Here is a 22812-nt window from a genome sequence, read left to right as displayed (position 1 = left end):
CGGGGGCAGGGGCTCACCCGCCCCGAGGTCACCTGACCTCTGTTTCCTGGCAGGATCCTTTGTGGGATGGGGGCAGTCAGTGCCTCTCTGACCCTCGGTTTCCCCAACAAGTTGGGGCTGACAAAGCAGTCAGGGTCTGTGACTTTCATCCAGCTCCGTGGATGCTAAAGCCAGGCTGTAAAAACTCATGGAAATTCAGTTTTAAGTGCCTGACACGTGCCTTTCAGGGCACGTCTGTGGAGCAGCTTAGCCCCCACCGCGTCCCATTTCAGGCCATGTGGACGGTCTGTGCCCAGCAGCCAAAGACCACGGGGAGGGCTGGGACCCCGGATGGGGGCTGGGGAGGGGGAGGGCAGCGGGCCTGCTCCGAGGGGAGCCAGGCGGTTTTTGTGGGCGGCACAGTGACCCTGCTCTTGTCTGTCTTATTGTGGCCTCAGAGGACCTCCTTAGAAGCCAATGTTCTGTGAGATTGTTTTCGCTGTTGGCGTCAGCTCGGCTGCCAATGGACATGGTGGGGATTGGCTGGCCGGCTCTGTGGCCTTTCCTCAGTTAGTCTGTAAATTATTCAGGCAGTTCTCAGAAGCGGATCTAACCTGCCTAGGTTTAAAGGGGCCTGTGTTTTCAATCCCTTGCCAAGTAGAGGCCTTAAAGTGGTGTTTCATACACACCAGTCTCAAGCCAGGGGCTTGCCCTCGGTGGTTGTTCTCGTTCAGTGGGGAGAGGACCCCCAGAGCCGTGATCGCTGATTCACTCCACAAACCTCAGGGCTGGTCTGCCCCATGGCAGGTACTTGGGTGTGGCCCTTGGCGGGTGTGGACATCTGCCATGGGGGTCTCATTGCCAGCCCGCGGCCAGCACCACATACCTGGGGTCGGAGGAGTTGCTGGCCCTCTCTCAGCAATCCCGTTTTCTTATTTGCAAAATAGGGGTAATTGGTACTTAAACGCAGAGGATGGAGCAAGGTCACCTGGGACAGTGCTAAGTGGTTGTCAACACATACACGCTGACGGTAGCTGCTTCATCCTGTGAATCAAAGCAAGGGTTAAATCCCGGAGCGATTTCAGCTGGAAGATGGAATTGGGGTTGGGAAGAGAGACCAGGGGTATTTTGGAGCTGACATGAAAGCTGGACCCCGAGGGGTTAGGGAGGTTGGGGTCTTAGAGGTGGAGGTGGGGTGTGCAAGGGGCCCTCTAGGTGGGAGCGGTCTGTACAGAGGCGGGAGCTGCATGGCCAGGCTGCGGAAGGAGGTGGGAAGGCAGGTGGGGCGGCCGGGAGCTGGGGGAGGAGCCTGAAGCTGTGGGGGTGTGGGGAGCTAGTGGATGGCTCCCCCCCGTCTCAGGGTGAAGGGTTCAAGGCAGGGCAGCTACTGGTGGCAGACACGGCAGCTGAGAGATGATAGATACGATAGGTGATAGCTAGCTAGACGGGTGATAGGCAATAGATGATAGGTAGATAGATAAAATAGATACATAATAGAAAGATAGATAGATAGATAGATTGGAAGGGTGGGTAGCTAGCTAGGTGTATAGAGAAGTAGGTAGATAGATACATAGGTAGATGGGGCGACTAGCTAAATAGATACATGGGGTGGGTAGGTAGATATATAGAAGGGTAGGTAGGTAGGTAGGGTAGGTAAGTAGGTAGACAAGTGGGTAGGGTGAACAGTAGGTACGTAGATACAGACACACACATACCTACATACATACATGCGTACACACACAGACTGATGGATAGCTAGGTGGGTAGGTAGATGATTGGATAGACGAGTGGATGGATGGAAGGACGGACAGGTAGGTGGGTAGGTCCTCCCCCAGGCAGGAGGACCCGGGGAGAAGTCTTCAGTTAAGTGATGCCGAGTGTTGGTCAGTGACCGATCAGTGAGGTGAAGATGCTTTACGCGTGGGCTGTGTTTTCCACCCCGCAGGCCACTCGCAAACACCGTGTGTTTGGTCCTCATGCATCTTTCATCTTCACCGTCTGGGGTGCGGGGGGCGGGGGGCCCTGGCTACACAAGCAGTTAGGACCCCTGCCTGGGGCTCTGGCTCCGTGTCCAGGGCCTTGGTTCTGAGGGTGCCTTTGGGGAGGCGGGAGGCACCTCACGTGGGGACCGTCTTTTGCAGATCCAAGACATCGTCCGGAGGCGGCAGCTGCTCACCGTGTTCCGGGAAGGCAAGGATGGCCAGCAGGACGTGGATGTGGCCATCCTGCAGGCCTTGTTGAAGGGTGAGGGGCAGGCAAAGTGGGGACAAGGGGGAGGAGCCGGCTGAGGGTTCGGGACCCTGAGTCCTGGCCTAGAGGAGCCAGAGATGCCACCCGTGGGCAGATGCGCTGGTCAGAGGGCAGCTGGTGGTGGACCTCGCCAGGCCTACCTCATGCTCCCCCTGGGCAGGTGGGCGCCCACCACCAGTGTTGGGGAACGGGCTCCTTTCTCAGCTTACCTCCTCCCCTGAAATCTGAGTGCCGCCTGCACTGATCTACCCCTTAGTGGTCATCAGTTTCTCATAAAATTCTAGCATAGAAAGAAAGAGCCTTGGAAGACTGCTCCTGTCTCCCCACCGTCTGTCTCATGGTTAACGCCTCTGCCCCCAGCGCAGGGCAGAGTCCAAACACAGGGGTCCTCAGGACCAACAGAGCTCTCGACCGACTTCTGCTCCGTAGTCTGACCTCTGCCCTCCAGCCCGTCCTCCCCGGGCCCACACTTCACTCTTCCCTCTTCTCCCACTTCTTGTGGGGGAGGGAAGCCAGTGCCACCCTGCCCTTCCCGCCGGTGTTGCCATGGCTGAGACATCCCTGGTGCCCAGAAGCCTTTGCTCTGCGCTGAGCAGCCCCTCACCCTGGCGGGACACCAGCCCCAGGCCAGCGCTGACGGCAGAGCAGGGGCTGTCGTAGCAGAGGATAGCTTTCGCTTCTCTGTGCCTCCGTCCACACGCCATGGATGCGGGGCTGGGCTCCTCTGCACCCTTGCCAGCACTTGGTACTGTCAGTCTTTGAAGCTACAGCCCTCCTGGTGGCCGTGAAGGGAGATCTCGGTGTGGTTTGGATTTGCGTCTCCCTGGGCTTCCTGGCCATCTGTATTTCATCTTGGGGAAATGTCTGTCAGATCTTGTGTCTGTGTTTATTTGTCTTCTTATTTTTGAGGTGTATGAGTTCTTGACATATTCTCATACAAATCCTGTGTCGGATCTATGTGTTGGGTATATTTTCTCTTGGTTCATCGTCTGATTTTTTTTTTTTTTTTTTTTTTGCGGTACGCGGGCCTCTCACTCTTGTGGCCTCTCCCGTTGCGGAGCACAGGCTCCGGACGCACAGGCTCAGAGGCCATGGCTCACAGGCCCAGCCGCTCTGCGGCATGTGGGATCTTCCCAGACCGGGGCATGAACCCGTGTCCCCTGCATCGGCAGGCGGATTCTCAACCACTGCGCCACCAGGGAAGCCCTGCTTTTTTTTTTTCCAATAAATTTATTTATTTTATTATTTTTGGCTGCGTTGGGTCTTTGTTGCTGCGTGCGGGCTTTCTCTAGTTGCTGCGAGTGGAGACTACTCTTTCTTGCAGTGCATGGGCTTCTCATTGTGGTGGCTTCTCTTGTGGTGGAGCATGGGCTCTAGGTACGTGGGCTTCAGTACTTGCGGCATGCGGGCTCGGTAGTTGTGGCTCTCGGGCTCCAGAGCACAGGCTCAGTAGTTGTGGCGCACGGGCTTAGTTGCTCCACGGCATGTGGGATCTTCCCGGACCAGGGCTCGAACCCGTGTCCCCTGCATTGGCAGGCGGATTCTTAACCACTGCGCCACCAGGGAAGCCCCTCGTGGTCTGCTTTTATACGTCCTTCGAGGTGTCTTTGGAGAGCAGAAGGCTTGTATTTTAACACATTTTAGTTTACTGATTGTTCTCTTTATGATTCACGTTCTTTGCATCCCAGGAAATCTTCTCCTTTCCCCCAGCTGCACATTTTCGTCTGTTTCACTGTGGAAGCTCTGCAGCCACAGCTTTTATATTAGGTTTATTTTCTGCCTCAGGTTACTTTTTCTGTGTGGTGTGAGGTAAGGGTCCAAGTTCTTTTTCCTTTTTCCCCAAATAACAACCCATGTTTTAAAATGTTAACCCAGCAAGAGCAGAAACTAGTTGGGCAAAATACTTGCACTGAGAACCTGGGTGAGGTGGTGGTTTTGCAAACAGGGCAAGGGAAGGAAACGTGATGGTCTTTGTGGTCCAACTTTTGAGTGTGAATCTGAAACGCCTGCCTTTCAGAGACCCGTGTCTAGTTTAAACTTAGGGTGGGGGCTTGACCAGGAGCTGGGGACAGAGTGGAGGGCTGGGGTGAGTGGGAGTGGTGACAGAAACCCAGAGATTCTCTGATTCTACCACTGAAAGGAAAAGGGATTTTATAAGGGTGCGTGCAGGGGAAGGGTGGGGGATGGCGGTGATTTTGTGACCTTATCTGTTCAATTAAAATGATGGAGACGGGTTGGTGACACACTCCTCCCTCTCTGACTTTGACAGATGGGGCGTGGCTTGGAGGCCCAGATCAGAGCCCCTGACGCATGTGCTTTAACCTGCAGCCTCTCGGAGCCACGACCACTTTGGCCACGAGAACTGGGACCACCAGCTGAAGTTAGCAGTGGCGTGGAACCGCGTGGACATCGCCCGGAGTGAGATCTTCACGGACGAGCGTCAGTGGAAGGTGAGGCTGTGGGGGGAGGGGCTTGCTGGGCCTCGGAACAAGGGCAGGCCCTGAGGTGGCCTCGTCCAGACCCCAGCTCTGCCCTCAGTGAGGGCGGCTGGCACGTCTCCTGGCATCCCCGTCTCGGGGGCACCGAGATAAGGGTTATGCGGGGCGATGACCACATGCACGGCCCCCCACGGCCCGCTCTCAGCCCTCAGAGCTGTACCCCATGATGACGGCCGCCCTCATCGCCAACAAGCCCGAGTTCGTAAAGCTCTTCCTGGAGAACGGGGTGCGGCTGAAGGAGTTCGTCACGTGGGACACGCTGCTCTACCTGTACGAGAACCTGGAGCCCACCTGCCTGTTCCACTACAAGCTGCAAAAGGCGCTGGCCGAGGAGCCCGAGCGCCCGGCGCCCCGTGTGCAGATGCACCACGTGGCCCAGGTGCTGCGGGAGCTCCTGGGGGACTCCACGCAGCCGCTGTACCCCCGGCCCCGCTCCAGCGACCGTCCGCGCCTCCTGCTCGCGGTGCCCAACATCAAGCTCAGTGTGAGTGCTGGCCGTGTGCCATGCGCACCGCTGTGTCCTCGGACCTTTGAAACACGGGCTTTATTTTCACTGGGAAAGTCAGCTTGGGCTGCCGTAACACAGGTGGGGTGGCTTACACAGCAGGCGTCTTTTTCTCCTTGCCCTGGAGCCTGGAGTCAAGGTCAATGTGTCGGCAGTGGGCTTCCGGTGAGGTCTCTCCTGACCTGCAGGGGACCAACCATCTTCTTACCCTGTCCTCACACGGCCTGTCCTCAGTGTGTCTGGTATCGTTGCCTCTTCTCCAAGGAACGCTGGTCCTGTTGGATGAGCACCCCACTCTCATGACCTCATTTAACCTTGATCACATGCTTGAAAGCCCATCTCCAAATTACAGTCACATTAGGGGATGGGGCTTCAACATATGAAATTTGGGGGACGCAGTTCCGTCCATAACTCTCCCTTTCTGAAGACCTCCAATGGTACCAAAAGTTATGTGGGGAGAATGCTCTCGCCTGTGCCCTGTACCCCGAGCCCTGCTCACAGGTGTAATCGGTGTCTGTGTAGCCAGGTCAGCATGTCCCACGCGTATCTCTGTGAGACGCATGTGTGTTGCAACAATAGGACAGGGGCTTTTCTCGTCTGCATCCTTATTTGATGGGAATCCCGCAGCCTCTCGACACGAAGTACGACGCTGGTGTTTGTATTTATGTGAGGGAGCCTCTTCTTCCGACTTATTAAGTTTTTACAAACGAAGCCTCAGTGCCGATCTTTGTCAGATGCCTTTCGAGGAGTTGAACTGCTCTTCTTTGACCTATGAATTTGGTGAATTATAGGTCGTTCTTATTTTTTGATTCCTGTTTTGAATCTCAACTCGACTGCAGGGTAACATGTATTCAATATGGTGTTGGATTCCCAATATTTTCAGGGTTTTGCAGCAGAATGTTTAAGTCTTTAATTGTAGTTTTATTTCGGGGGGGGGGTGTATTTGTCAGGTTCTGGTATCAATTTTATGTTAGCTCTGTAAAAACATTGGGAAGCCTTTCTTCTTTCTCTGCCCTGGAACAGTTTATGTGGCCGGAGTCCACTGCTTCTTACAAGCTTGGCAGACTCCCCTAGGAGTCCATCAGGGCCCGGTGCCTTTTTGGGTAGTAACTGATAACTTTCTCATTTTCTTTCCTGATGGTCCTGATGTTTAGGTTTTCTGTCTGTTCTAAGATCATATTTGATTTTGGTTTTTTCCTGCTAGAAAATTATCCACTTCCTTCAGGTTTGCAAATCTGTCCATTGTCCTGTGTGAGCTCTTCCTGACCCCTGAGAATGATGTGGCTGTGGCTTGGTTTTATATATTTACAGTTCTGCTTTTCTTGATTTCACTGTGTTTAAGATGTCCAGTTGGAATGTGCTCAAGTGGAAGCTTACACAGACCCATGTCTGTAATTTAAGAAGATGAACTAATTTTTCTTTTTTTATAAAGATGAGTCTTCAGGCGATTTCTAAAATCACTTAAGGAAAGTGCAATTTTGTGTGTGATGTGGGAAGTGTGTTGTTTGCTTCTGGGAATTGTTTCCAGACTGTCTGCGGATGTGTTTATTTACTGATGGGCCAGGAAGCCTGGGTTCTCATATCACTGTAGGTTGAGTGTGTCTGGGGTCAGGGCCTTCCCACTCACACATGGCTTTGTCTGTCTGGTGTTTCTTGCTGACCTTCTCTGCAGGAGACATGGTGTAGGTTCCCTTGAGGAGCTCACAGCATGAATCTATTAACAGACCGTGTTAGAATTTTACTTCATAGAAGAAGGCTTTGATGCCAGTAGATAAGAGTAGGAAATGTTGGGGTGCCTGGCTAGCCACAAAGGTCTACAGATATTGGTGTGGGAGGTAACTGGGTATTGCACTATTGGGGCGTGTCTTCACGTCTCCAGAGGGGTGCTTTAAAAACCCCGGTGTGCATGAGAAAGATTTGGGTGTTGCTGGAAATGCAGCTTGCAGGGCTCATCCCCCAGGGACGGTGGGGCTGAGCTCGGGACCCTCCATAGGCCCCGGGGTTCTGATGCTCGTGGGGCCCTAGGTGAGGCTCTAACTGTCCGCTGCTCCCCAGGTGCAGGGAGTGAGTCTCCGGTCCCTGTACAAGCGTTCCTCAGGCCACGTGGCCTTCACCGTGGACCCTGTCCGTGATCTGCTCATTTGGGCCATCATCCAGAACCGCCGGGAGCTGGCAGAAATCATCTGGGCTCAGGTACCCAGACCCGCTTCCTGGCACGCATGGCTATGGGGGGACCAGGGACAGGGCTCTAGCTGGGGCTCCTGGCCAGAGAGCCAACCGCAAGGGGTTGGTCCGCAGCACAGGGCCATGCAGGGAGGGCAGTGGGTGTCCACAACAGCAGAAGGAGCTCAGGGTGTCCAGGGTTGGAGGACAGAGAGCTTGGCCCTAGGCCCTAGGCAAGAAGAGAATTTTTAAAAAGGAGTGCCACGTAGTCTCCCCCTGTGGTCTGTCTGGGCCGCCCTCTGTGACCCACACGTTCTGGTGGTCAGCGCACGTGCTGGGCCCCCCACCCTGCCCCCCCGGTCTGTAGGCTCCGCAGGCAAATTCCATCCGCGGAGGGGCGGCCTCTCTTTCCATTGATGGTTGGGCGTCTCAGACACAATCTGTTACTGAGAGGGGCGCTTCCCAGGTGCCATTGCCCTGAGCTGTTGGCAGGCCGTCTGGGAACGCCTGCTGGCTGGCCTGCCGGGGTCCTAGTCCCTGGGCCTGTGTGCGGCCTCGTCACCCGCTGCGGGGGACTTGCCGGGGAGCTCCCTGAGAAACAGGGCACCGCAGGCCCAAGTCTTCCTGTGTGGCTTTCCTTTAGTTCGAGCTGACTCTCCTCGTAACGGGAAAGTAAAGTTCTGTCATTTTTTCTCAGAGAGGCCCCGCTTTTAGGTGCTGGCATTTCCAGGCTGCTCTCGAGAGCCCGCTCCCCCCAGGGTCCCAGCAAAGGCTCTGGTGGCTCCCCGCTTGTCCATAGTTCTGGGAGGTTTGCCCTCGCGCAAGGTGCTTGGGGGAGGGGTCGGCGACAGAGCTGGGCCCGACTGTGGCCTCACAGTCCTCCTGGGATCAGTGGCAGCAGTGAGGACCCCCGAGAGACCCCCTTGGGGCTCAGGGGACAGAAAAGCCAAACCCGGGTTTCCAGGCTCTGACACCAACCCCTCGCCCGGGCTGGCACTGCCCTCAGACCCAGCGCCTCCGGGCTGAGCTTTGAGACCCTCCATGAGATCTTCCGGGCCCCCACTCTGGTGCCTGGGACTGGCAGTGCCCCCGAGGCAGGGCACCCCGGCTTTGGACAGGGACGTGCGAGGGCCTGGTCCCCGCCTCTCCCCCTCAGGTGCTCCATGCATGAGGTTAGCCGGACCTCGTACTGGCAGGGCTGTGCTAGCACCAGTGTCCAGTCCACGTTCTGGGGAGGCAAGTGGGCTGCCTGGTAAGCAGACCACTCTGCCGGCCCGTGCAGGAAACTGGCCATCAGCAGGGCTTACCTGTGATGTGGGTGAGCCCAGTGGTTTATAGGGAAGGAGCCACAGTACTTGCTCCACAGCCTGTGCTGTCTCGGGGCCTCTGCTCTCATCGCCCTGGGCGGTGTGTCGGGGGCTCCCGGGGCTGGGCCATGCAGGTCCTCACGGTGGCTTCCCCTGGTGCCCAGAGCCAGGACTGCATCGCTGCGGCCTTGGCCTGCAGCAAGATCCTGAAGGAGCTGTCCAAGGAGGAGGACACGGACAGCTTGGAGGAGATGCTGCTGCTGGCTGACGAGTTTGAGCAGAGAGCCATCGGTGAGTTCCTGGGGCCGCGGCCTCGGGCCTGGGCTCAGCTCCTCATGGGTCCCCCTGGGGTCCTCGCCCCGAGTCTCAGCGCCATCCGTGTTCAGGCTGTGTCACCTGGAGAGGCCCTGCTCCGACACTGTCCTCGGCTGTCACTGCTGGGGACACGGCTGCTGTGACGCGGGCTTCCTCCCATCCAGGGGTCTTCACCGAGTGCTACCGCAAAGATGAGGAGAGAGCTCAGAAGCTGCTGGTCCGCGTGTCGGAGGCCTGGGGCAAGACCACCTGCCTGCAGCTGGCCCTGGAGGCCAAGGACATGAAGTTCGTGTCTCACGGGGGCATCCAGGTGACCTTCCAGAAACACCTGCCGCGCTGCTGCAGGGGCAGACGCGGCCTCCCGCTCACACAGACGGCACAGGAGGGCCCTATGTGGGAGCCCCCAGCAGGCCCCCAGGAGGTCCCAGGGACAGGACTCGGACGCCCACCCCCTCTGCCTGGGGCCTCGCGAGGGGCACGTGGGGGGCGGGGCATCCTCCCGGAGCACCGAGTGCAGGGCGCTCTGGCGTTTCCTTGGTGACGTGGCGTGCGTGGCACACAGTGGGTGTCCCTCGGAACCCTGGTGCTTCCTTGGAGCACAGCCTCCTGCTGTCACCACGTCCACAGCACTGTCGTGTGCCGTCCATGCTGGATCCCAGGGACGTGGCGGGGAGGGGGTCCTGTCCACACCCCCACCCCCGGAGAGAGCTCAGAAGCGCCAGCTGGTGGGAGACGGGGGGACGGAAATGCTGGGCTTGAGCCCTGCTCTCCGCCCCTTCTGTCTGGGAGAGCTGGCCCCGCCCTGCCCACAGGGAGCCTCTTCCTCGGCCTCAGGGAGCACGGGGTCAGGGGTGGTGGCCGCCCATCACGTTGACACCGGCGCCCGTGTCCGCAGGCCTTCCTGACCAAGGTGTGGTGGGGTCAGCTCTGCGTGGACAATGGGCTCTGGCAGCTGGCCCTGTGCATGCTGGCCTTCCCGCTGCTCTACACGGGCCTCATCTCCTTCAGGTGCCGGCCTGGCTGCGGGTGGGGGCCGGGGCTGGGGGCCCGGGGGTCCGGACCTTCCATCCCAAGCACCCTCTCTCGGGGGTCCTCACCGCTGCCACTGATCCCAGGACGGAGGGGAACCACGCTTGGGGGAGGGCCCCCCCGGGCCGAGACCTGCTGTCCCCCAGTACCCGCAGGGGGCCGAGCGCCGCCCTGCCCGCACCACCACCGTGGCCTGAGTATTTTGTTACAGCCCGAAAGGAACCCGAGGGCCCTCTGGGGACCCCTCGTGGGGCCGTCTGGCTGAGCCCCCGCTGAAGCCACGCGTGCAGGGGCAGAGCCGCATGCGGGTCCCGGGCCTCCCTTCTCTGCGCTGTGGCCTGTGTCGCCGTCAGGCGCCTCACGGCCGCGCCCCGCCCCGTGTCTGCCCCAGGGACAGGCGGCTGCAGGCCGAGGGGGGCCTGGCCCGCATCCGCGCCTTCTTCAGCGCGCCCGTGGTCGTCTTCCACCTGAACATCCTGTCGTACTTCGCCTTCCTCTGCCTCTTCGCCTACGTGCTCATGGTGGATTTCCAGCCCAGGCCCTCGGGCTGCGAGTGCCTCATCTACCTCTGGCTCTGCTCCCTGGTGTGCGAGGAGCTGCGGCAGGTGGGCCCTGCCCAGCCCCAGCCCCACCCACTGACCCTCCCGCCCCCGGGCAGCTCCCTGGGCTCGGGCACTTTCTCCCGGTGGTCCTTGGCCCAGTGCCGACCCCGGCGAGACTCACGGGGCCACTGAGAGCGGGCAGGGCCCCTTGGAAAGGGCGGCCTGCGGTCCAGCAGCCACACCGGCCCTTGCCCCTCCTCCACCTGGCCACCCCTCCCCAGGCGCTGCTTTTTGCTTGAAACCCTCCCTAATCACCCCAAACGGGGTGCCCTCACCACGCGGCCTCCTGGACTTGGGGGGCTGTGAGACCCCGGCCGCGCTGTGAAGGGCACTGCAAACTGTGGGGTCCCGAGACTGCTCTTGGGTTTGGTGATTCTCCAGAAGCACCCCCAGCGCCCTGAGCCAGCACAGGAGGCCACAGCTTAACATCGGCCGAGGGTCGAGGTGCACGGCAGCGTCCGTCCAAGGATTCTAGACACAGAGCTCCTGTTGCCCCTCCCCTCGGGGGGCAGGGTGTTTCCCGGGGGTCGGTCAGGTGCTGAGGGGTGGCCCACCACAGTGTCCAGCCCCCTGGAGGCCAAGCTGGCCCTGCGTGGCCCAGGCCCCATCCTGAGTCCCGCCGTGAGACGACCTGGTGAAGAAAGACCCCTTCCGGGCTCAGAGGCCTCCTCGGAGGCCCGGGGCAGAGGGAAAGGCTGATCCTCACGGCTCGTCCGCCCCCCCGTTCCCACACTGTCCCCACCTGCCAGTACCTGGAGGCAGCGGTGAACGTGAGCCTCAGCTGGCGTGGGGAGGGGCCGGCCCGCTGAGAGACGCTGCTCAGACGCGCCCCTGCTCTCTGCACTTGGCAGCCACGAGCCCCGAGATAAGGCCAGCTTAGCTCACAGGCATCAACGCCACCGCCTGCGGGGGACCCGAGGGCACCGTCAGGGTCCCCAGGAAGGAGGTGCAGGGCGGGCGGCCGGGCCTGGGGCCGCGCTGGCTCCGCGGGCCTCGCCTCGTCCCGCACGGCCTCCTGCAGCAGAAGCCCCCAGTCCCTGGGCCCCAGCCTCACCGCGGGCAGCCCCAGGACAGAGGGCAGACCCTTCTCCCGGAGTCTGCCCAGCGGTGCCAGGGAGGGGACCCGGTTGCTCCCGTGGGGCCGCCTGCCCCGCGCACCCAGCTGCTGGGGTCTGGGGTGGGGACTCCCGCGGGGCAGGCCAAGCAGGGCCACGGTCGCTCCACCGTCTCTCCCTCCTCTGGGGGCCGCTGCAGGGGTCGGGGAGCGCGCCCTGTGGGAGAGGAGCTGGCCCCTGACGCCTTCGCTTGAGGCTGGGGCGAGGGAGCCCACGTGTCCTGCCCGTGGCCCCTCCCCAGGAGGCCGTGGTTTGCTGGTTGCTGGGGCTGTGAGAGGCATAAGGCACTGGGCCCGCTGTGTCCCCCCCCCAGCTCTTCTACGACCCGGACGAGTGTGGCCTGATGAAGATGGCGCTCCTGTACTTCAGCGATTTCTGGAACAAGCTGGACATCTGTGCTATCCTGCTCTTCATGGCGGGGCTGATTTGCCGGTGAGGAGTCAGCCGCCCCACAGGGCTGGCTCTGGATGAGGCCACAGGCCAGGGACCCCCGCGAGGCTCAGCTCCTCTCTGGACGCATCTGTCCCGAGGGTGCCCTGCCCCCGCCCGGGGCCGGTGAGGGAAACAGGGCGGAGACTCGGGGCTCTGTCACTGCGGGTGGCTGCCGCGTGCGTGCGCCTGCATCCCAGCCTGGGGCTCTGACCTCTCCACTGCCCGTCAAGGCTGTGCGTGTCTGCCCTGCCGTGACCCGCTTTCTCCACCAGGCGAGACTGCCCGGCGCAGCCTCTGGTTCCCGGGACGCCCACGCGGCCTGGCTTCTCTGCCCGTGGCTGGGCTTCTAGACCCTCCTGGAGGCGCTGCCCCTGAGCTCACACCCAGCTTTAGTACTTTGGGGTCCCGGGGTTGCCCCTGGACTGGGGCAGGTGAGCAGGAGGCCGGGGCCAGGCCCTGGGGGCGGCTGGCTGAGGCCCCTGCTTCTGCCCGGCCAGGCTCGTCCCCTCGCTGCTGTACCCCGGGCGCATCGTCCTCTCCCTGGACCGGGGCAGGCCCTGGGGGCAGCCGGCTGAGGCCCTGCTTCTGCCCGGCCAGGCTCGTCCCCTCGCTGCTGTACCCTGGGCGCATCGTCCTCTCCCTGGACTTCATCATGTTCTGCTTGCGTCTGATGCATATTTTCACCATCAGCAAGACGCTGGGGCCCAAGATCATCATCGTGAAGCGGATGGTGAGGGGACAAGGGGCCCCTGACGCCAGTTGCAAGTGAGGTGCCCCAGGGCTTCGGCACACCCCGTGAGATCCCCAGTCCCGGCCTTGCCCCTCGGGCTCCCACCCCCGGGCACGCCCGTCTCGGGTCTTTGCCTGTATGTTGCCTCCTCCAGGCAGCCCTGCCTGATCTCCACAGCTCATTCCTGATCCTGGTTACAGCTCCTATCACTCCCCTCCTGGGTCATGGTGACGTTGGACCCTTCCCGCACTTCAGGGGTGCCCGGCGCACCTTTGAGGTGTTGGGGCAGCCCCAGGGCTGTTCCCCCGGAGCTCCTGGCTCTAGGCGTCCATGCCGTGGGCGTCGATGGAGCCCCCCTCCGCCGCAGGGCACACAGGAGCCCACCTGTGGGCAGTGAGGGTGTGGGGCTGCAGCCTGGTGTCTCCCTGTCCCCGCAGATGAAGGATGTCTTCTTTTTCCTCTTCCTGCTGGCCGTGTGGGTCGTGTCCTTCGGGGTGGCCAAGCAGGCCATCCTCATCCACAACGAGAGGCGGGCGGAGTGGATCTTCCGGGGGGTCGTCTACCACTCGTATCTCACCATCTTCGGGCAGATCCCGGCCTACATCGACGGTACAATGGGCCCTGACAGCCTGGGGAAAAGAGGGGCCAGCCCAGCGGGGGTCCTGCAAGCTCACAGAAGTGGGGCAGGGAGGGCCCGGGGGCCGTGGCCGAAAGAGACAGGTGCACGCTGGGTCCAGCTGAGCAGGGAGGGCGCCAGCTGGCGGAGCCTGAGCCGTACCTCGCAGCTTCGGGGAGGTGGGGCCCTGGGGCATCAGCTGACCCCCACCCCCCAGCATTAAATGCTGCCCTATTCCTTCTGTTCCTCCCACTGCAGTCAGAAATGAGTCCTCCTTCTCTGGACACAGAGAACTCGCTCTGTGTACTGAGCTTGTTCTCTTGAAGAGCTTCACTGAGATTTAATTCACATTACCGTAAGGCTCGGCGGTATGAAATGTTCGCTGCAGTGGTTTTTAGTATATTTACAGAACCTAATTTTAGAACATTTGCATCACCCCAAAGAGACACCCAGTGCCCATTAGTAGTCACTCCCCTTCCCCCTTCCCCTCAACCGTAGGTGACCTCTAATCGACTTTCTGTCTCTATAGAACTTGCCTTTTCTGGACGTTTCGTATAAAGTCGATCATGTAATACATAGTCTTTTGTGTCTTGCTGCTTTTATTTAGCATAATGTTTTCAAGAGTCGTCCGTATAGTGGTCTGTGTCAGCATTTAATTCCTTTCTGTTGCCAAATAATATTCCATTGGTTGGATTTGCCACGTTCTGTTTATCCATCCATAGGTTGGTGAACATTTGAGTGGTTTCTACTTTTTGGCTCTTATGACTAATGTGACTACGTTTTCTGTAAATTTTTGTGTGGACACGTTGTCATTTCTTTTGGATGTATGCCTGGGAGTGGAATGGCTGGGTCACATGGTAATTCTGTGTTTCACTTTTTGAGAAGCTGCCAGACTGTTTCCCACAGCAGCTGCACCAGCAATGTATGAGGTTCCAATCTCTCCGCATTCTCGCCAACACTTGTTATTATCTGTCTTTTTTGATTCGAGCCACCCTACTGGGCGGGAAGTTCTCTCACTGTGGTTTGATTTGCACTTCCCTGATGGCCAGTGATGTCGAGCATCTCCTCATGTGATTTCTGAGCCATCTTCTTTGGAAAAATATCTGTTTCTATCCTTTGCCCATTTTTCAAGTGGGTATTGGTCTTTTCATCGAGTTGTAAGAGTTCCTTACATACGGTTACCAGGCCCTTATCGTATATATGATGTGCAAGTTATTCGCCATTCTGTGGGTTGTCTCTTCACTTTCTTTATGTTGTCCTTTGAAACACAAAAGTTTTCAGTTGTGTTGAAACTCACCTTGTCAATCTCTTTGATCACGTGTGCTTTTGGGCTAGCCAAGGTCAGGAAGACTTATGCCTATGGTATTATTCTAAAAGTTTTATAGCTTTAGCACCTACTCTTGGCCTTTGATCTGTTTAGATTAATTTTGTATACAACGTGAGAGTCATTCTTTTACAGCAAGCATTCAGTTGTTCTAGCCCCCTTTGTTGAAAAGACCGTTCTTTCCCTGTTGAATTGTCTGGGCACCCTTGTCAAAAATCAACTGACCATGAATGAAAGCGTTGATCTCTAGGCTGTCAGTTCTATTCCGTTGATCTGTGTCTACCCTTGTGCCAACACCACAGTCCTGGCTAGTATAGCTTTGTAGTAAGTTTTCAAATCAGGAAGCGTGAGTCTTTCAACTTTGTTCTTTTTTTCAAGATCGTCTTGGCCTCTGGGTCCTTGGGTCCACATGAACTTCTGGGTCATCTTATCAATTTTTCCAAAAAGAGCATCTAGGATTTTGACTGTAAACATGTGATGTCTTCCACTTATTTAAATCTTTCATTTCTTTCCATAATATTTTTTTATTTTTCAGTGTGTAAGTTGCACTTCTTCTGTTAAATTTATTCCTAAGTGTTTTATTCTTTTTCATGCTGCTGTAAGTAGAATTGTTTTATTAATTGGATTGTTTACTGCTTGTGTGTGGAAATACACTATATTTTGTATATTGAACTTGTATCCTGAAACCTTGCTGAACTTCTTTATTAGTTCTAATAGTTTTTAAGTGCACTTTTTGGAGATTTGCTATGATGATGTCATCTGCAAATAGAGATAATTTTACTTGTTCCTTTCCAGTCTGGATGTCTTTTATTTCTTTTTCCTGCCTAATTATCCTGGTTAGAACCTCTGGTACAGTGTTGAAACGTATCAAGAACACATGTCTTTATCCTGTCCCTGATCGTCGGGGAAGCTTTCAGTCCTTCACTACTAAGTGCGATGTGAGCTATGGGTTTTTGTAAATATCCTTCATCAGGTTGACGAAGTTCCCCTCTATTCCTAGTTTCTTGAGTGCGTGTATTGTGGAAGGGTGTTCGGTTTGTCAGATGCTTTTCCTGCATCAATTGAAATGTTCATACGGTTTATTTTCTTTATATTATTAATATGGTGTTTTATATTAATTGATCTTCAGATGTTAAACGGACTTTGCATTCCTGGGATATATTTCGCTTAGTCACGGTGTGTAAATCTTTTCATACGTTGCAGCCTTCAGTTTGCTAGCATTTTGTTGAGCATTTTTGCATCTATATTCTTAAAGGGTGTTGGTCTGTAGTTTTCTTTTCTTGTAATGTTTTTGTCTGGTTCTGGTATGAGAGTAATACTGGCCTCATAGAATCACTTAGAAAGTAGTCCCTCCTCTCTTATATTTTGGAAAAGCTTATGAAGGATTGGTCTTCATTATTCTTTAAATATTTGGTCGAATTCACCAGAGAAGCCATCCAGGCCTGGACTTTTCTTTGTGTGAAGTCTTAAAATTACACATTCAATATCTTTACTTGTTATAGGTCTATTTATATTTTCTACTTCTTTTTCAGTCACTTTTGGTAGTTTGTGTCTTTCTAGGAATTTTTCCATTTTTTTTAAGTCATCTAATTTGTTAGCATAAATTTTTTGGTAGTATTTCCTTATAGATTTTTCTGTTTTTGTAAGGTTGGTTGCAATGTCCTCTCTTTCAGCTATGATTTAGCCATTTGAGTCTTTTTTTTTTTCTGCATCAGTCTAGCTAAAAGGTTGTAATTCTGTTCATCTTTTCCAAGAAAAAGATTTTGGTTGTGTTGATTTTCTTTATTGTTTTTGTCTCTATTTCATTTATTTGCATTCTGCTCTTAATTATTCCCTTCCTTCTGCTTGCTCTGGGTTTACTTTACTAAAATGGAAGGTTATTTTATTGATTTGATCTCTTTTTTAAAAAAATATAGGTATTTCTAGCTATTATAATGAGTTTCTATCTTAGAAAATTAGTAGCACTGTCAAAAATACATTTGATTACAGAACAGTGCATACTGATTGCTAAAAAAATTTTAAATTCAAGTTAAGTATAAAGAAGAATGTTCATAATCCCACCTCCCAGAGTTAACCACTATTAACTTAGTATATTTTCTCAGAGATTTTTAAATGCACAAACAGAATATATATTTATGTTTTGTAATATTATATTCCAAATATTATAATAGAGGATAAATATTATCCTTTACTTGTCTGCAGTTGTGTGGCTATATTTCGTTTTGTAATCGCTCGTTCCACATATAGGAATGCTGCCTCTGCAGCGTTTTTCCTTTCTTGTGTCTCCCTTCTCTTTTTGATGGTTGTTCATTTCCTCTTTGAATTCTTTCCCACCGCAATTTGCTCTCCCGGGTTGGGACCTGTGTCTTATGATGACACAGCACCTCCTGGTGCTGCCCCCGCCTGGGGCCCAGAAAGTGCCCTGGTGGGATGGCTGGATCTGGACAGGGGCACGTGCCCACCTGGAGTACAGGTCTGGCTCCCGGGCTTCCCTTGGCAGCCGCACTTCCTGCCCGCGAGGATGCCTGGGTGTAGATGGTTGCCCCTCTTTGGGCTGCCCTCACGCCTGAGCTGACAGCTGAGGTCACCCAGATGTGGGGGTGTCCAGGTCTGCGGGGTCATCGCCCGAGGACCCTTGTGCTTCCACTCGGCTTTCCTGGTTCACCTGGCCCCTCACTCCCGTCACAGGCGTGAACTTCAACCTGGACCAGTGCAGCCCCAATGGCACCGACCCCTACAAGCCCAAATGCCCCGAGATCGACGCGACCCAGCGGGAGCCCGCCTTCCCCGAGTGGCTGACGGTCACCCTGCTGTGCCTCTATCTTCTCTTCACCAACATCTTGCTGCTTAACCTCCTCATCGCCATGTTCAAGTAAGCGCCCTGTGCCAGCCTGGCCGGGGGCACGCCCCTTGCCCTCCCCCCATCCCCCTGGGGTGCGGGCGGGGTGGAGCGCAGGACCCGGGACCTGGCTCAGCCCAGGTGGACCGTGTGCGGCCACGCTCTCTGGTCACCGCCGAGTCCGTCAAGGCACTGCTGCTGCGGGACCAGTGCACGGGCCACTCGGAGTGCCCAGAGGCTGCGGGCTGGGGCACGTGGACGTCTGGCTCCTCCCACCTGGAGGGAGGGGGTGCGGGGCAGCGACCTGGCCGCCCGACTCTAGATGTGGAGGTGCGTGTCACACGTACTGAAAATCGGACGAGGCAGGATCACCTGTATTTGCCTTCCATGGCTCAGGGCATCGCCAGCCCCTCAGCGCCCCTTCCGGCCTCTGCAGGAGGGCCCCTGGGACCCGTGGTGACCCTGGTGAAAATCCCTTAATTCCTGGTTTGGGCACCGTTTCTCTTCCCTTTCATCAGCTAGCATGATGAGGTCGCCACTTTCTGATTTACCACGTGTTCTGAACAGTGAGAGACCCTGACCTGTGCTGGGCTGTGATAGAGACAGAGAGGTCAGAAGGCCGGCGGGCAGGGGCTGCATCGTGGCCCTGCCTGGCCTCCCTCCCTCCCTCCGAGGGCCTCTCTGGCAAGGATTCGGGTCAGTTGACGTCCATCCACAAGACACACACGTTGCAGAGAATAAATGTGTCAGGCTGTTGAAGACACCGTCCCTTCTGTTTGTCAGATCCAAGGGACGAGCCCCTCTTAGAGTCCAGTGCAGGACACTGTCCCTCTCCCAACACATGCATCTCTGTTTTACTCTCTAACGAGGTTTGTAGAACCTAAACTCTAGGTCTTCTTTCTTCCTTCTCCCCTTGGCTCCCAGGAAGCTCAGAATTCTGGGGCTGGCCGTTCAGCTGCCTTTCCCTGCATCTGGAGTTGCGCCCCTGGGTGATGTGTGTGCTCTTCATGGGCCGTCACGGCAGACACGCCGGGCAGGGACACGGATGTTTTCGTAACCGTGTTTGGGTGGCCCGTGCTCCCCTGTAACCAGTGCTTCCTGCCCCTGCAGCTACACGTTCCAGCAGGTCCAGGAGCGCACGGACCAGATCTGGAAGTTCCAGCGCCACGACCTGATCGAGGAGTACCAGGGCAGGCCCCCCGCGCCGCCCCCCTTCATCCTTCTCAACCACCTGCATCTCTTCATCAAGAGGGTCATCCTGAAGGTCCCCGCCAAGCGACACAAGCAGCTCAGTAAGCTGCCGTCTCTCTCATCCCAGAGCCGCGTCTGCGGCGGAGCCCGGGTGGGGTGGGGGCAGCAGCTCCTTGGAGAGTTCTGGAAGCTCGGTGGGCGTGCAGACCACTCAGGCCACCGACTTCCCACCCTGCCCACTGGAGGCGGGTGCGGACTGGCTCCTCCGGCCCCTCAGGGTCCCGGCCCCTCCCTGCGGGGCCCCGAGTGGGTCAGAGGCTCCCCTCCCCCGACAGAGAACAAGCTAGAGAAGAACGAGGAGGCGGCCCTCCTGTCCTGGGAGATCTACCTGAAGGAGAACTACCTGCAGGACCAGCAGATCCAGCAGAAGCAGAGGCCGGAGCAGAAGATCCAGGACATCAATGACAAGTACGGGACCAGGGCGGTCTCCTCGGGGTTCCTGAAACGTTTGCTCTTTGTCACACAGCACACGCGGCACTGGGCGGGGGGCGGGGGGGAAGACAGCTCAGGAATCCCCCTGCGCAAAAAAAAAGAGCGTTTGGAAGTATTTTTCGTATAAAAACAGAGGCCGCCTTGGGTGCAATTCCTATGTTGTAGCAAAAGAAGACAGAGACCAAACAATTATTCCCCAGACAACGGTGCTGCGTCCTCCTCCTTCCAAAGTCCCCAGTGGTGCCCAGCGGTAGCTTTCCCCATTGTGACTCGGCTGTGGAACTCGTGGCAAATCGAGGCAAGGAGCCAGGCGTGTGCGCGTCTGCACACCTGCGCCTCTCGCCCAGCCATGCTCCCCGCAAAGCCCGGGGCTGTTGGGGCAGCCCTGTGAGCCGGGGGCATCCGTTGGCTGCGAGATCTTCCCCTTGGGCCACTAGGCGGTGCTCATCCTATACGGAAACGTATGGTATAAATACTTTCAAATTAAGAGGAAGATGCGTGAAATTAAGGCCAACAGAGCCTGGGCTGCTGGATCTGACAGGTCACCCACCTGCAAAGAGGCGCCAGGCTTCCTTCACATCCCGCCCCTGGCTGGCCTGCGGGGCTCAGCTGTGTCCTCTTGCAGGGTGGACACCATGGTGGACCTGCTGGAAATGGCACATCTGAAGCAGTCGAGCTCCATGGAGCAGAGACTGGCCTCTCTAGAGGAGCAGGTGGGTTCCGGGCTGCGACCTCTGTTTCTGGGCACAGCTCCGAAGGACCTGGAAGGTCGCTCTGTGGTGTGGTGGCTTTGAGAGTGCACATACTGGGAAACCACCCAGGAGAAGGGGGCGGTGACATCAGGGCCATTGCTCCCAACTGGCAGGGGCACCTTCTCCGTCCTCTAGAGAATTCCACCAAACGCTCCCCTGCCTGAGCTCTGCCACGCCGCACTGTGTGGCGGCCACATCAGGGGCTCGTCTGAGGGAACAAACTCTTGACCTTCCCCTGGCCTCCTTGGAACTGTCCTCTGAGACGCCGCTGTCTCCAGACTGGGCACCTGGAACCTGGGAGGGGGCCGTGGAAATTACTAACAGCCCTTGGCTGCTTTCTCAGGCTGCCAGCTATGCTGGGAGGGAGGGAGGCCACGGGGCCAGCAAAGATGCGTATGGATGTCCGTGTGGACAGCTGGACTGAGGGGCAGCATCAGAAAGCAGCGTGTGGGTGTCTCAGAGCAGCTCCAGATGAGAGAGCGGTGGCCGGTGGGCAACAGGAGAGCAGCCTCCACCCGCCCCTCCCCCCTCAATGTCCACTGACAGCCCTCCCATCAGCTGGGCAGCCCTGAGTGGCCTCACATCCAAGAGTCATTGCCTCATAGGCCAGCTGGGCTCAGGTGCCTGAGTGATGCTGAGGGACAGTAATGTGTATTAGTTCATCCATCCGTCCATCCATCCATCCATCCACCCAACCATCCATCTGCCCCTCCATCCACCCAACCATCCATTGATCCATCTGCCCATCCATCCATCCATCCGTCCATCTATCCATCCATCCATTCATTCATCCATCCATCTATCCATTTATCTGTCCATCCATCCATCTATCTATCCATCCATCCATTCATCCATCCATCCATCCATCCATCCATCCATCCATCCATTCATTCATCCATCCATCCATCCTTCCAGTCATTCATCCATCTATCCATTTATCTGTCCATCCATCTGTCCATCCATCCATTCATCCATCCATCCATCCATTCATTCATCCATCCGTCCATCCTTCCAGTCATTCATCCATCCATCTATCCATTTAACTGTCCATCCATCCATCCCTCCCTCCCTCTATCCATCTGTGTGTCCATCCATCATCTATCCATCCATCCATCCATCCATCCCACGTCTCCTGTGTGCCTCCTCCGTGCCTGTCCAAAGCTGGCCTTGAGAATGTCAGGGTGGCAGGCATTATCTCATCCTTGAGGATTCCCAGTCAGGGGGAGGCACAGACATAAAGGTTCATTGTCACAATGTACTTCAGTAGGCACAGTGAAGGAGGTGGATGCAGGCGCTTTGGTCAGGGAGGCCTTGGGACTCCAGGACGAGGAGGGGTGGACAGGCAGAGGCCAGGTCCCCGCCCCTCCGTGCCCTCCTGCTGTGCCTTGACCCTGTGCCCCCCAACCCCATGGGCCTGCCCTGGGTTCCCCTCCTCACTCTGGGCGCTCTGGCCCCAGGCCTGTGCCTTGCGACACAGTGGAACAGGGTGGGTGGGAGCTGGGCATTCCGTGTGGGGGCAGGTGTTGACCAAATCTTGTTTGGGACGTGCCTTCCAGGTGGCCCAGACGGCCAGAGCGCTACACTGGATCGTGAAAGCCCTGAGGGACAGCGGCTTTGGCTCGGAGGAGGGCGTCCCCACCCTGGGTGAGTGGATGGCTGTACCAGCTGCTGGTCTCTACCACCTGTGCTCTTTTGCGTCCGGGGGTCCGTGGGGAGGAGATGCAGCAGGCCCAGTGCCTCGGGGAGCATGGCCCACCCCACAGATACATGTGCAGAGTGTGGCCAAGTCCCCTGCTTGACCAGGCTGGGGACTTCCAGAGGTCGCCTGGCCCACAGCCCCATCCTCCTGTGCATCAAGGTACAAAGTGGGGGCAGCTCCAGCAGATACCCGAGACCCAGTCACGTCGACTGGGTGACAGAAAGCAAGTTTTTGTTCCTACATTTGCAGTCGGCCAAGAAATGGGCATGAGTAACCCTCCTGGGGTGTTGCCGGCCCGGAAGGAGCAGTGTGCTCTCCTCAGCTGGCCAAGCTTCTGTAAGGGCCTGTGCGTCCAGCTAATTACTGAGAGCTCTGCTGGGAGCTGTCCAAGGTGGTGGTTGCCTGCCCCCAGGTCTCTGTCCTCCTGGGCCGCAGTGCTGGGGGCCCTGGGGAGGGTACCCTCTTTGGGGCTGGCATTCAATCCAGGCTTGGGGAGGTAGAGGCAGCCCAGAAGTTTGGGGGAAAGGACCATAGAGGATGGCCCCGTCCTGCGCGCCTGGAACCCAAGTCCGGGCCCAGCTTTGCCCACAGCTCCGTGGGGCTGTTCCCATTCCCAGCACCCCAGAAGGCCTCGGTGGGGCGGGACCCTGAGCTGGACGGCGAGCTGAAGGTGGAGGACCCGGGCGACGCCTACCACGTGGATGCCAGGCACCTCCTCTACCCCAACTGCCCCGTCCAGCGTTTCCCAGTGCCCAACGAGAAGGTGCCCTGGGAGGTGAGTGCCTGTTCTGCCGCGTCCACCAGGCTGCAGGGGCCTGGTGTCCTGGGGGGAAGCAGTCCAGCCCCCTGGGCGGGATGAGCCCGCTGAGGCCTCACAGGGACATGACAACAGATGAGAAAACAGAGGCACGCGGTCCACGTGGCCAGAGGGGATGGAGCTGGGGTTTGAGCCAGGACGCTGGTGGGCCTCCATC

General features: G+C 57.0%; 1 protein-coding gene across 5 annotated transcripts in view; it reads left to right on the top strand.

Moving 5' to 3' along the window:
- Nucleotides 1-22812, top strand: part of TRPM2 (transient receptor potential cation channel subfamily M member 2) — a 50003-nt gene that overhangs the window by 20049 nt on the left and 7142 nt on the right. For all 5 annotated transcript variants that reach the window (XM_070045409.1, XM_030835576.2, XM_030835575.2 and 2 more), the window contains exons 10-26: nt 2121-2223; nt 4558-4679; nt 4873-5211; nt 7288-7425; nt 8867-8993; nt 9182-9327; nt 9913-10025; nt 10438-10651; nt 12077-12195; nt 12793-12925; nt 13363-13534; nt 17554-17737; nt 18815-18996; nt 19231-19363; nt 20013-20100; nt 21696-21783; nt 22456-22613. In XM_070045409.1, coding sequence (XP_069901510.1) covers nt 2121-2223; nt 4558-4679; nt 4873-5211; nt 7288-7425; nt 8867-8993; nt 9182-9327; nt 9913-10025; nt 10438-10651; nt 12077-12195; nt 12793-12925; nt 13363-13534; nt 17554-17737; nt 18815-18996; nt 19231-19363; nt 20013-20100; nt 21696-21783; nt 22456-22613 — 2559 coding nt within the window. The remainder of the gene's footprint in view (nt 1-2120; nt 2224-4557; nt 4680-4872; nt 5212-7287; nt 7426-8866; nt 8994-9181; nt 9328-9912; nt 10026-10437; nt 10652-12076; nt 12196-12792; nt 12926-13362; nt 13535-17553; nt 17738-18814; nt 18997-19230; nt 19364-20012; nt 20101-21695; nt 21784-22455; nt 22614-22812) is intronic.

The sequence above is a fragment of the Globicephala melas genome, chromosome 4, assembly GCF_963455315.2.
Source record: "Globicephala melas chromosome 4, mGloMel1.2, whole genome shotgun sequence".
NCBI lineage: Eukaryota > Metazoa > Chordata > Mammalia > Artiodactyla > Delphinidae > Globicephala > Globicephala melas.
Note: the sequence above shows the minus strand (reverse complement) of the source record. Positions and strands in the feature narration are given on the sequence as shown.